The sequence below is a fragment of the Montipora foliosa genome, chromosome 8 (genome assembly GCF_036669935.1).
Source record: "Montipora foliosa isolate CH-2021 chromosome 8, ASM3666993v2, whole genome shotgun sequence".
Lineage (NCBI taxonomy): Eukaryota > Metazoa > Cnidaria > Anthozoa > Scleractinia > Acroporidae > Montipora > Montipora foliosa.
The window spans coordinates 11160173-11171984 of record NC_090876.1 but is presented as its reverse complement, the minus strand read 5'-3'; the positions used below and the strand labels follow the sequence as shown (position 1 = coordinate 11171984).

Below are 11812 nucleotides of genomic sequence, written 5' to 3'. Positions count from 1 at the left end.
TGTCTTGTAGCTAATCCTCTCTGTAAGCAATGAAAGTTTGTCCAAGCTCGGAGTTAATTAGACCTTAATCTCATTTATAGAGACAAATAATAATCGTTTAATTTTTCTCTCGAGTGCAAAAATTTTCTTTGAATTCCTTGTACAAGAATTTTTCTCTTACACTTCTTAATTACGAACTATTGTTCGTTCGTTTTTCCAGTATATAAGGAGGTCATTTGTTCAAAAATTTTCATTCCAGGTTTCAGGTTTCGTTCAGAACCTACGTTGCGCTAAATTTTATTTTGTCATGGACTCGGACTCTGTTGACAGTTCTGCAGCCGAACGTGTTAATGTACACCCTGCTAGCAGAGCCTTTCTTTTGCTTGCTCGATTTTGGCTTTCTCGAGAAAGGCTCTGCATGAATCGAGTAAGATCTTTCTTGAATATGCGCAGCATGTTGCCAGGATACAGTCTCGAACCCAAGCTTAATATGCCAGATCGCACCGCCATCTTGGTTTTTCATGGTACAGCGGGCTCAATTATAACCATCGGTTTTGTCACTAAACAGACGCTCGCACTGGAAAAACCGGTTTAACGAGAGAAAACAAGATTGACTAGTCCAGACGTTCGGGCTGCGGCGGCTTCAAAGAGTTGACGCGATGCGGGCAGAGCCTCCTTTTCTCCTCTTTAGTAAAAAAAAAAGACAAAAGGAGGCTCTGCTCGCAGGGTGGTTAATTTACAGCAACCCGAAAGAACCTGAACAGCCTCAGCCCCCTCCGGTGATCCTGTAGATAAAATTTTCGATAAATTTAAGTCGGTCTTACATCGATACCCAGATTGGTGCCTTCAAGGCTAGTTCAATTAAAGACGATAGCCCCGAAACTGAATCCTGGAGGCTTAAGGCAGTGTTACACTGTGAAATGTTTCGTGCAACTTGTCCCGCCATAATGTCGCCAAAACATTGCGAGACAAGTTGCACGAAACATTTCACAGTGTAACAGCGCCTTTAGGCGTGAGGAAGAAGCTAAAAAAGCTCTCTTTAAAAGTAACGAGAAGCAATTTTTGTTTAATGCGGAGATTGAAGACCACAACTCTTTCGCGCTTGATTTTATCAAAGAGGTGAGAGCACACCGGCCCAGAAGACCTTAGAGGCTTTATTGGACATGATCCGCAAACGCCGGCAAAAACTTATTACAGCTATAAGCTGGCCGATGAGCAACGACGCCGGGTGGTTAGTCGTCCAGGAGTACGAGCAGGAGGAATTGGCGCCCGATTCAGACGATGAGAAGAGAGTTAAGAAAGCCTAGGAGAAAGCTTGCAGGAGGAAAAGGCAGTTGGCAAGTTCTGCTAAGAAGCCACGCTTCGATAGTACGAGCTCTAAAGCTATTGCTACTCGCAGTAATGACGACCGACAGCTTTTTTGAGGTAATGTGTCGGTTTATTTGTCGGTTTGTCCTTTCTTTGTTATTTCCAGAGCTTGTTCTACCTGAAACAAGCTAGCCAACTTGTATTTGCTCTAATTGTCTTTGTCTCTGTTTTCCTTGCGGCGTCCGAGTTAGAAGGAAAATGTTTTTCATTCGGACGAACTTGGTGAGGGAAAATGAAAGGGAGGTTGTGTTCGCAGGTTGAAACTGGCAGTCTCCATCGCTACCGATTCATGAACGTTTTTCATTCAATTAATTTATTTGTGAGGAACCCAAAACCCAGTGTCACCGGCCGTGGTTGCACTAATGGCAAAGCTCGTACATCTCCTATATAAACCACTTACTATCCTCGCACTTTTCTGCAATAGGCCATTTCCGAGTTTTTCTGCAATGGTAATCAGTTCTACTTTAGTAGAGCGGTTTTCAATTGAGTGTCGAAAGTAATTAGTTAATTAATTTGGTTTATGATTACTTCACTAAGTTATTGGTTCAAAGTTCTCGCGCCAAATTTTCAACCAATCAGAAATGAAACCAAAACCAATTATGGGTCGCGCGTGCACATTTTCCCGCGCTTTGTGACGGCTACGGGTAATTACTTCGAGTTTTGATTGGTTTACTGGATGGTCTCCGTCCTTTTTGATTGATCAAAGTAATTACTTTGGTTTTGGTTTTACGACACTCATTCGAAAATCGCTCTAAAAATAACAAACAAATTGACGTTTCGTATGCTCCAACAATGAAAATGTTGGCGGTGAGAAACTTCTTCTCTACTAGCCATTTATATTTTTTCAAGCAGATTTAACTAGGTCTGTTTCTTTTCATTTGTTTTTCTATTGTCATTTCTTTCCTTATTTGGTGTTAGTCTTCGTGTTTACATTCAATTGTACTTTAGGTAACCTTTACTTCTGAAGATGTATGTTGGAGCATACGAAACGTCAAGTTCATAAAAAGTTTTACAACATGCGTTGTCTCGTTATGCCGTTTATAACCGCAGTTTGTTTCTTATTTTTACTCAAGTTGAAATGGCCGAAGAATACGAGTGTACGATGCAGTTCTACTTTACATATGAATGAAAACGAATTTTCGTAAGAAAAACTTCGCACTTAAACTCGCTTTGAAGAGGAGGCAGACATGCTCAACCAAGTGAGCTATGAAGCCACTCAACTGGCAGCAAGTCAATTTTGTGGGCTCAAGTGCGGGTTAACCCGGACTTCAAATAAACACTGATTTCATTCATCGATTCCTTGATGGAAACACTGAACTGAACATTTTGGGCTCATATGTGAAAGGACTCGACGAATGGTCACAGAACAAGCATGAATAGGAATAAGCATAGAAATATAGAATACAACGAGGTTATAGTTTTTAACGTACAGTTTTTCCAGATTTATGTAAGGTATCACATCACTTTTATGTATCCTCCTGATGTTTCCATAAGTCAGATCTCTGTAAAATAGAATTAAACAATTTAAATTCGGATAATATTCCGTCCGCTTGCAAAAACCGATTGACCGCGGAAAGTAAACATTGCGTTATTCGAGAAACATGATTTTATTAAAATGTCAAATCAAACAACCCCGAGAAACCTTTAACTTTATTCTTTTATCCTTGATAAAATTTCAGAAACGGAAACAAAGGAAGCAGATTTAAGTACATAGTAATTGTAGCTTCATTTGATTTACTCACAGAATCTTGACTTTTGAGGCGAAATCAAACACAGGGAACTTTTCCATATCTCTACATGTGACTATGGAAAAGTCATCAGTGCAATCACATTGCAGAGGACATTCATCCACAGCTTGCACAAAAGAGGACGATATCACCAGGATAAGCAAAATACCTAGTTCTCGACGCATAATTTCAAAATGATACAAAACTTCACATTGAGACTCGAATGAGATAAACTCACCCTTTGTGACGTCACAATGAAATTCTACCGAACCGAAACCAGCGAGAAAAATTGCTGGGTTTATCTTGCACGCGCACACAAAGAGAACAGAAAGAAAAACTAAAAAGTAAATGACGATGACGAAGTTGTGTTATTGTCATCAAAGTGTCTTATGATAACATTGAGCTCGTTCCTTGAGTAAATTGTTTATTAAATATCTAAACGCGATTTAGCGAAGGAATCGGTAACTTAAGAGAACTTTTTGTGTTCTCGAAAAAAGATTTGACTTAAATTTACGAGCAAATCTTCCATGTAACATTATAGTGGCTCAAGATGGTTCCAGATAAACCATATGTTAAGTTGTTTGGGATAATTATGATTAAGCATAGGATCGCCCTAACACCATGAAATTTTCCTAAAACGCTACAAGCAAGCACAAATTAAGAGAAGTTGTCACCGAAAAACGTAAAGACAAAAAAATATAGACTGGAAAGGGAAATATAAGCCATCAACGTTGCGACACTTGGAAACTTTGTAGTCAGCAACAAGATAGACATTTGCGCATGTATGACACTCCCTTGTTTGTAAGACCAGCTGAAAACCCACGCTTTATGCAAGCTTGTGTAACCTGCGGCTTAAGAAAGCCTTTTTACGAGAACGTTTCGATATTATTTACAGTAATGCAACACAAACAATAAGTGCTTTTCGAGCATTATTGGTGATTATTTTCCAATGCCAATCCACAGACAGAAAACTCTCACAAAAACCTTTTCCAGCCAAACATTTTATTGAAGCAAGCAACGTATTTGCTATTAGAGGGAAGAAAAAAATCTTCCTATTACATTGCGTGCGTGCAAACAAACAACACAGTCCGTGTCAAAAACCACACGCAACTAACACATTTCTCACCAGTGTTCAGGATCAAACCGTTTACTGAAGAACCCTTTCCTTGAATAATGAAGCAAAAAATGGATAGCAAGCTTTCTTTCAAATAATTCTTGACTAACGAGAATTTGCCAAAATTCCAATTGTTTTTTACCTGAAGACTGTGCAGAGTTGAGTACAATTAAACATAAATAGCCGGACAACAGAGGTCTGACTTTCGTAAACACAACGCTACTCTGAGTTTGTTAAACCAATATCCAATCAGAAAAAGTTACCAGAGAATTTACCATTTGGTTTTAGTGTTGTACATAACACCACATAAAATATTAGAAATACAGCTCACTTAGTATCCGACGGCGAAAAGATACAATTGTTATCGAAGTTTATTATTCATCACTTTTAAGATTCCCGATATTCATTTTTAACCTCTTGTGTTGTTTATCTAATTGACTTTCCATTCTTGAACTCATAAGGGTATATTTTGTTTAAAGATCCAATAAAACACCATTCGCGTTACATCGGCTTCGCCGCCATTGCTTCTACTGTGTCCACCGGATAAAATCTTCCTGAATCTACGCATTTCTACTACCCCCTGAAACCTACCAAAGATACACGGAGAAGACTCTACAAGGCACAAAGACAATACTTAGCAGGGAAGTGACAGGAAAGACCCTTTTATGCAACTTTTCCGATTTTCGACAAAGGAGAAAATAACGAAAAATAAAAGCACGGAAAAATGCTTCTCTTTTTTTGATTGGATTCCCATATGGCAACCCAGCTATAAACTAGTTCAGAGTTTCAAAAAAACATGCGCGCATCGAGATAAAATCCATCTCATGTACATGCTTAAGTTATAAAAGATTTCGAATGCAAATTCGTGCAATTCTTTATATGGAAGTTGTATGCTTTTTATCCCAGTTTGCGGATTTGTTGTTAACACGTTGGTAGTCTTTTCAATCGTGTTCTGTCACGCAATCAAGGAAAACGTCCGAGAGAGGCTTGGGGAAGTAGAGATCTCTTTCTTTCGATTGCGTGACAAAAGCGCTCTTTTTGCCGCTGGCGTTTACTTGTGTTACATGCCGCATAGTAACATAGAAAGGACTGCTAGCAGTTTTTTGAACTGGCCTGTTCACTTTTAAGCATTTGAATTGTTTCAAATTAACAAAAGACATATGACTGATGATCCATATGGGGACCAACTTCCAGCCGGGTTTAAGTCTGTTTATAGAATAAATCGCTTTGGCGCTATCGATCTTTCTGGGCTGGGTTGTTGAAAACCTAAGTGACACTAGTAGCGGCAAACTATCATACTGAAGGCAGCGTACATTTACATGAAGTTCAAAACTGGCGCTAGTCGAGCTTTGATTAACTCGGCTTCAGTGTAAACGCACGAGGGAAACTGCACCCACTAGACCCCTATTTTTGAAATCTTGCCATGGAGTTAAAGGTAGGGCCGGGTTCGACTTTAAGCAGAAACGATAAAATAACAATATTCGTGAAGTCAATACATCAATAATTTTAAGAGCTTTTTCTCTCCATAGATTTATTTTCTTCATTTCACATAATACAAATCAACCTCTTCTTTAGTAAGTAGAAAAGAAAAAACAATTGAACGATTACTTAAAGGGTTGTTTCATCAGATACAGGCGAGAAAGTAAATGTTTCGTTTGCACAATCAGCCAGAGAACTTTAAGCTAAGATAGGAGACCTACCCTGCTGTACAACATCTGTAATCATACATCAAAACAATAACACAAAAATGGTCTCTTCGCGCTTAGTTTACGTCTAGTTCATTAAAAATCACTTTGGAAATGCTTATAAGGTTCTTCGTTGTAAAAGTTGTCGTTTAGTAAAGTGTTGTTGACACCTGGATGATTCATACAGCGAGCGTTGGTGGATGGTGTTTCCCTCGGAAGTACCGCTGGCATCAGACTCTCCTCTCTGCTGTTACGTCTCTGAGGTCGTAAGACTTGTCGCTAGTTGTCATCCACCCTCGGCCGGTGGCGACTGTCTTTCATCACGAGTACACCTAGCGTTTGTCAGTTTGAAGTAAAGGCAACATGACCTCCATCTGGCTCAAGTGCCGAAGGCCACCAAAAATGGAATCCAAGACTCTTACTGAGAAACAACTCGGTGGAGCCAAAACAGGAAGTACGGGTGAGTGTTGCCAGGAGAGGAACTGACGGTGATGACACCAACTGACGTCTTGACAACGGAAGCGGAAGTCATCTTTAAAGTTAACATTAGATAGTATAAGGACTCGGCATCATGATCTTACATGTCAACAGAGACGTGATATTATTGGCCATCTGTCAGGTTAGCCATGATGTCATTGGCCATCAGCTCAGCCATGTTGTCATTGGCTGTAAGCCATGTAAACAGTGATCGATGCATCTCAATCCGTAGGTTGTTAGTCAAATATCTGCAGGTCTATTGTCACCAAAATCAGTCGGAAAGGTCTGTCGTTTGTCAGCACTGTGAGTGATGACAATAAGTCGTCTTCGAGGTGCGAAAGTTGTTTTTGGCAAAGCTGAGTTAAGTGGAGTTTTTTTCTTAGTCCGTTAATCAGCTTCCCCGGCCGGCAGTGTCATCGTTAATGGTGGTTCGTATTGTGGGTTACGCCATTAGCACAGTCCCAGTCAACTCTGAGGCTCCTTCCCCAAGTCTTTGCAAATGGTGGACAGTCATATAAATTCCTTGTCGCCCGTTTGCGATTAGTAAGTTGTAAGTTCAAACTCTTTGTAGTTTCATCAACAAGAGGTTCGACTAGCAGTCGCAGATGTGATCTTGATAATTGCTCCCCCTCCAAATCGTCGGGTTTGCCTTTGTCCTTCAATTTGTTAAGGTTAGGGGTTAGTGGTTAATGGTTAATGGTTAATGGTTAATGGTTAGGGTTATAGCATTGAGGGACATAGACAAACCTAACGAGAATGAAGCCTCTCCTATTAGTAAAACCGACATGAATTTGACCAAGCAACTAACTGAACGTTAACAGACGACTGGAAGTGGGGATCTCAACTTATTATTGCTGAACACCATTTGAAAGACTTACAAACGAATCACGGAGTTGACTGGGGCTCTGTTAAGTTCGTTGCCCACAGCACAGAACGACTCACACTGGAAAGCTGGTTTACAAACTTCGAAAATCCTCCACCGAAAACAGCAGCGCTGCATTCTGAAAACAAGTCATTGAAAACGCTGACAGTACGTGTACAGTCAAACCACTGACCAAACCAGACTGATTATGCCCAGTGACAATAGACCAACGAACATTTGACTAACAAACCACAGATCAAAACGCACCAATCAGTGTTCAAACACTTCACAACCAATAATAAGTCTCATCTAAACATGGCCTCCGCTTAGTTTAACGAAACGTCAGTCAATTTCATCTACACCAGTTCTTCTCAAGACGACAATCACCCGGACGCAATGTCTTCATCAGAGTTATGTATAATTGATCCAAAATAGTCCGCTATTTGAAGAATAAAACCAGATGGACGCTTTGCAAAAAGAAAATAATAAATCAGGAAGCTGATAAACATCACGGTAACTTGCGAAAAGACCATTTCCATATTACCGTTCTCGATATATTTAAATAAACAAAAAAAAGTTAAGTTGATATTTACAATATTAAAATTCATTCGAGGGCTTTGCATCTTCCAAGTTTTTGTCACATACGAGAATTTTTGTCAAATAAAATTATCCACGTGAAAATAAGAGTGTACAATTAAACGTGTGTAAAGAGTAAAATATTGAAAACCAAAGCCAGTTAGAGACAGAAAAAAAGCCAGTTTTAAGTTACTTTCTCTGTGTGCAGAGATCCTCTTTGGTCTGGATCTCCACCACAGTCGCTTCATCATCAGTCGATTTGTAACCGTCAGCATATCCCTGAGACATCCGCCTCTGTTTCTTCATCTTTTGCCGTAGATACTCTTCTTGTTCCACGACGTCGCCATCGTCCGAGTCCAGAATCGCGTTTTCTGGGTACCCTTGCGAGCTTCTTCGCTGTTTCTTCAAACCTTCCATCAACGCGTGCGCAGGTGTCTCGGTGTTCTTTACCACTTCTCCCTTTTCCATTCTACTCAAGGGATCTCCATTTATCAAGTCTAGCTGACAGGCACTGCAGCAAAAGATGACGAAAGATAAGCGATAAACACGCATACCAACAGAGAGTGTCTAATCGGCGTGGGTGGGTGGGTCGTGGGTCGTGGGTCATGGGTCTTGGGTCGTGGGTCCCTAACCCTAACCTTACCCTAACCCTAAGACAGACAAGACCTAAAGGTGCTGTTACACTGTGAAATGTTTCGTGCAACTTGTCTCGCAATGTTTTGGCGACATTGTGGCGGAACAAGTTGCACGAAACATTTCACAGAGTAACATACCCATGCAACGGCCAAAATCGTTGCGAAACAAGTTGCAAGAGCCGTTGCCGACAGTAGAATTAAGTTCTACTTTTCGCGCAACTTATCTCGCAACGATTTTGGCCGTTGCATGATATGTTACACTGTGAAATGTTTCGTGCAACTTGTCCCGCCACAATGTCGCCAAAACATTGCGAGACAAGTTGCACGAAACACTTCACAGTGTAACAGCGCGTTAAGACCTAAGACAACTTTGGACCGAGCACTGAGGGAGCAAACACGACCCACCACCCACCACCCATGACCCCCGACCCACGACCCACCTACCCACGACCCACCCACCCACGCGGTTTAGCCTCACCCATACCAACAACGAATCAGTTGCGAATGCATAAAATGGGCTTAATTTCCTTTAACATCGATATCATGGTCCATGTCATCTTGACCAATGGAAGAAACAGTCTCTCTTCAATAACGAGGCCCCCCCGGGGGTTTTGGGGAACAAGCGAACATCGCTAATTTGAATTGGGGAACAGAGAAACAATGTCAAACGGAATATTTTAGGGAACAAAAACAATTTGAGACAATTTTAGGGATCAAAAATCTGGGAACAAGTTTGAAAGTAATGTGGGGAACAAGGGAACATAAGCAAATATTTAAAGCTAGGCCTCAATATCGACGCTTAAGTGAACTAAAAAAGCCCTTCCACTGTCTTAACGTTTGTCGGTCACCCTAATTAATTTCCTCTATTTGTAACTGCGTTCCCCTTAGCCTTCTTATTCTAGAAGTAGGAAAGATAGGTTACATGGGACAAAAAAATCCACAAATGTCTTCTATTAAAAACTCTCCGCTGTTTTCAAGGATGCATGCTTAGATAAATAACACGATACCAACTGAAAAAAACATTTCACATTTGATGCAAGCAAACAAACTCGGTGTGAATATTTTCTGCAAATTAAAAAAATTTACAAGAAAAATTGGGTAAGAGCTTAGACTATGATTTGTCAGGGTTCTTAAATTTACTGGAAAATAAAATTGGATGAAGCGGAAGCTCGTAAACGAAACATGATTGTAAGAATGTGCAACCTAAGAAATGGTCATGTAAATGAATCTCGTTTACCTGCAAGTTCTTCGTGTCTTGCTTACTACCACCCAGCAGGCACCAAACACGACAGTCATGATCATGATTATTAGGAATCCAAATCCCACCGCAACACCACGATTTAAAGAGCCATAATTGTGCTGTCCGTGATGATAGAAGACACCAGACCACCCGGCGTAGGGCGTTCCATGGTGGACCACGAGAGGAGCTGGAACGGAATCATGGGATACAAGTTAACAACTGATGCAGAGGCCTCGGTGAATAAAAAAATTTACACGGCATGTACATGGAACCATGGAACATCTTTGTGGCTCTTTGTAGTGCTTACACTGAATTATGAGCTCTACTGTTGTATCACATTTTCCCACTATTAACTGGGCGCGAATAAAGGGCACCAACATTTCGAGTTACTTTAGAGCTTGATACTTTTTAGAGTTTTGGGCGCCGATTGGCAAAGAAGCACAGTATTTTGCGGGCTATAAGCTGTTTTTAACTCAGGCGGCATGATAAAACGATAGCCCTAAGGAGAGAAATAGCAGTTGCAGACTTTTGGTCATACTGCTGAATTCCGTATTAAAAACTACTTGTTTAATGTCAGCATTCCCCGTTCGAGTTCATTATCAGTTTATCTTGCTTTGTAAGCGAAACAAGCAAATTGTATACGTCGATCAATTGTTCGGTTTCCTTCATGAACTCTCATTGTATTATAAAAATATATGAAGTACTTACGTGCAACTATATGAGCCGCTGCCTTGGGAAGCAGTTTTCCTTGGCATTTGATCTTGTGTCCATCAAATGATTTCAGTTGAGTGTTTCCTTTTTGGAAGTGTTTCAAAATGATGGCAGTCGACGGATGACTGCAGTCCAACGGGTTGTCAGCAATGAACCTAACAATAACAAAGAAACACGGTCACTTGTTTGATACTTCTTTGGAAATCAGAGCTTTAGTCAAAAGAAGAACAAGACGAAAATACAGGCATTTTTAAGACCGGGTGGTTTAAAAATTATTTAAGAATCTGAGAAATAAAACAAGATAAAATTAAACAACGCGGTGAAAATCAATGATTGCAATATTCGCTTACAGGTTCTCAAGATTCTTGTATGCTTTTACTTCTTTTTGACGAATAATCTTTATTCGTCCTTGGGTCAAATCCCTGTCAACAGCAAAACACACATGTTTGAAACAGCACTGTAAATTCATCAAAAGTGTTGCTAGAAAATAAAAATCTAATCGCGACCCCAAAACATTTCCCATTCCCTTTTGTCACATTTTATTTCAAGCGCGCGCGTCTTTTAAATCCCACAGCCTCATATTTTACCATAATGATTTTGGCCACGGCTTATCAGTCACTCATTTGGGAAGAAAATTTTGAAAAGTATAGCGCGCGAAAATCCCTTTTGAGATAGCATTGCATTCACATAGAAAAAAAATACTGTTTTCATCTGATTGTGAATAATAAGCCTAGTGATTGGTTTAAAATTCTCGCGCATATATTTCAACCAATGAGAAGCAACAGCAAAACCAATTGTGCCTTGCGCGCCCATTTTCCCGCCCTCTTTGTACTTTGAACTTGTTTTGGTTAGTAACACTCTTTTGCGCTCATTTCAATTGGCTAAGGAATTACTTTGGGTTTGATTTCACGACACTCGTTTAAAGTCACTATCTCCCAGTGTTACCCCAGCTATTTGGGAGTATAAGTTCCAAGTTCCATAAGAAGGGCTTCAACCTTCATTCCTTTTGCCGTGTCTAACACATTTTTCAGCTCTTTGGCTTTCCCCCTTTGCGTGCAATTTTCTCTGTGCTTAAGACATTAATTACTCACAGAGTCTTCACTTTCGACGCGAAGTCAAACACCGGAAATTTTTCCATGTTGTGACATTTCACAACAGCAAAGTCCTTACTGCAATCGCATTTCTTGTCACACTTGTGTTTAGCTTCCGCAAAGGGCGACAAAAGCACCAGAACGGCCAAAATGCTTAGCTTTCCCCACATTATTCCAAGAGTACAAAACCGCACACTGTAAAGCAAACGCTGTTGTACCGATCAAGTAAAAAATGATGATAAATGTTTTGTGAGGTCACTACTTATGCTAAGTTAATTACGTATTATTTAATTAAACGTAATAACAAGTTGTAATTGCACCATATTTGGTGATCCTCTGTATTTCTA

The 11812-nt window shown here is 40.2% G+C and overlaps 1 protein-coding gene across 1 annotated transcript; it reads right to left on the bottom strand.

The window, feature by feature from the left end:
- Positions 1-5772: 5772 nt before the first annotated feature.
- Positions 5773-11593, bottom strand: LOC137968013 (uncharacterized). The gene is made up of 5 exons (XM_068814624.1): positions 11466-11593; positions 10725-10796; positions 10372-10529; positions 9661-9850; positions 5773-8299 (listed from the first exon to the last, which is right to left on the bottom strand). The coding sequence occupies exons 1-5, from the start codon at positions 11510-11512 to the stop codon at positions 7978-7980; spliced, it is 789 nt and encodes a 262-aa protein (XP_068670725.1). The 5' UTR covers positions 11513-11593; the 3' UTR covers positions 5773-7977.
- Between the last annotated feature and the right edge of the window lie 219 nt (positions 11594-11812).

Coding starts and splice junctions, on each gene's coding strand:
- LOC137968013 (XM_068814624.1), bottom strand. CDS start 11,512: ATGGAAAAATTTCCGGTGTTTGACTTCGCGTCGAAAGTGAAGACTCT. Junction 10,797..11,465: donor GCGTCGAAAGTGAAGACTCT/GTGAGTAATTAA, acceptor TGCTGTTGACAG/GGATTTGACCCAAGGACGAA. Junction 10,530..10,724: donor TACAAGAATCTTGAGAACCT/GTAAGCGAATAT, acceptor TGTTATTGTTAG/GTTCATTGCTGACAACCCGT.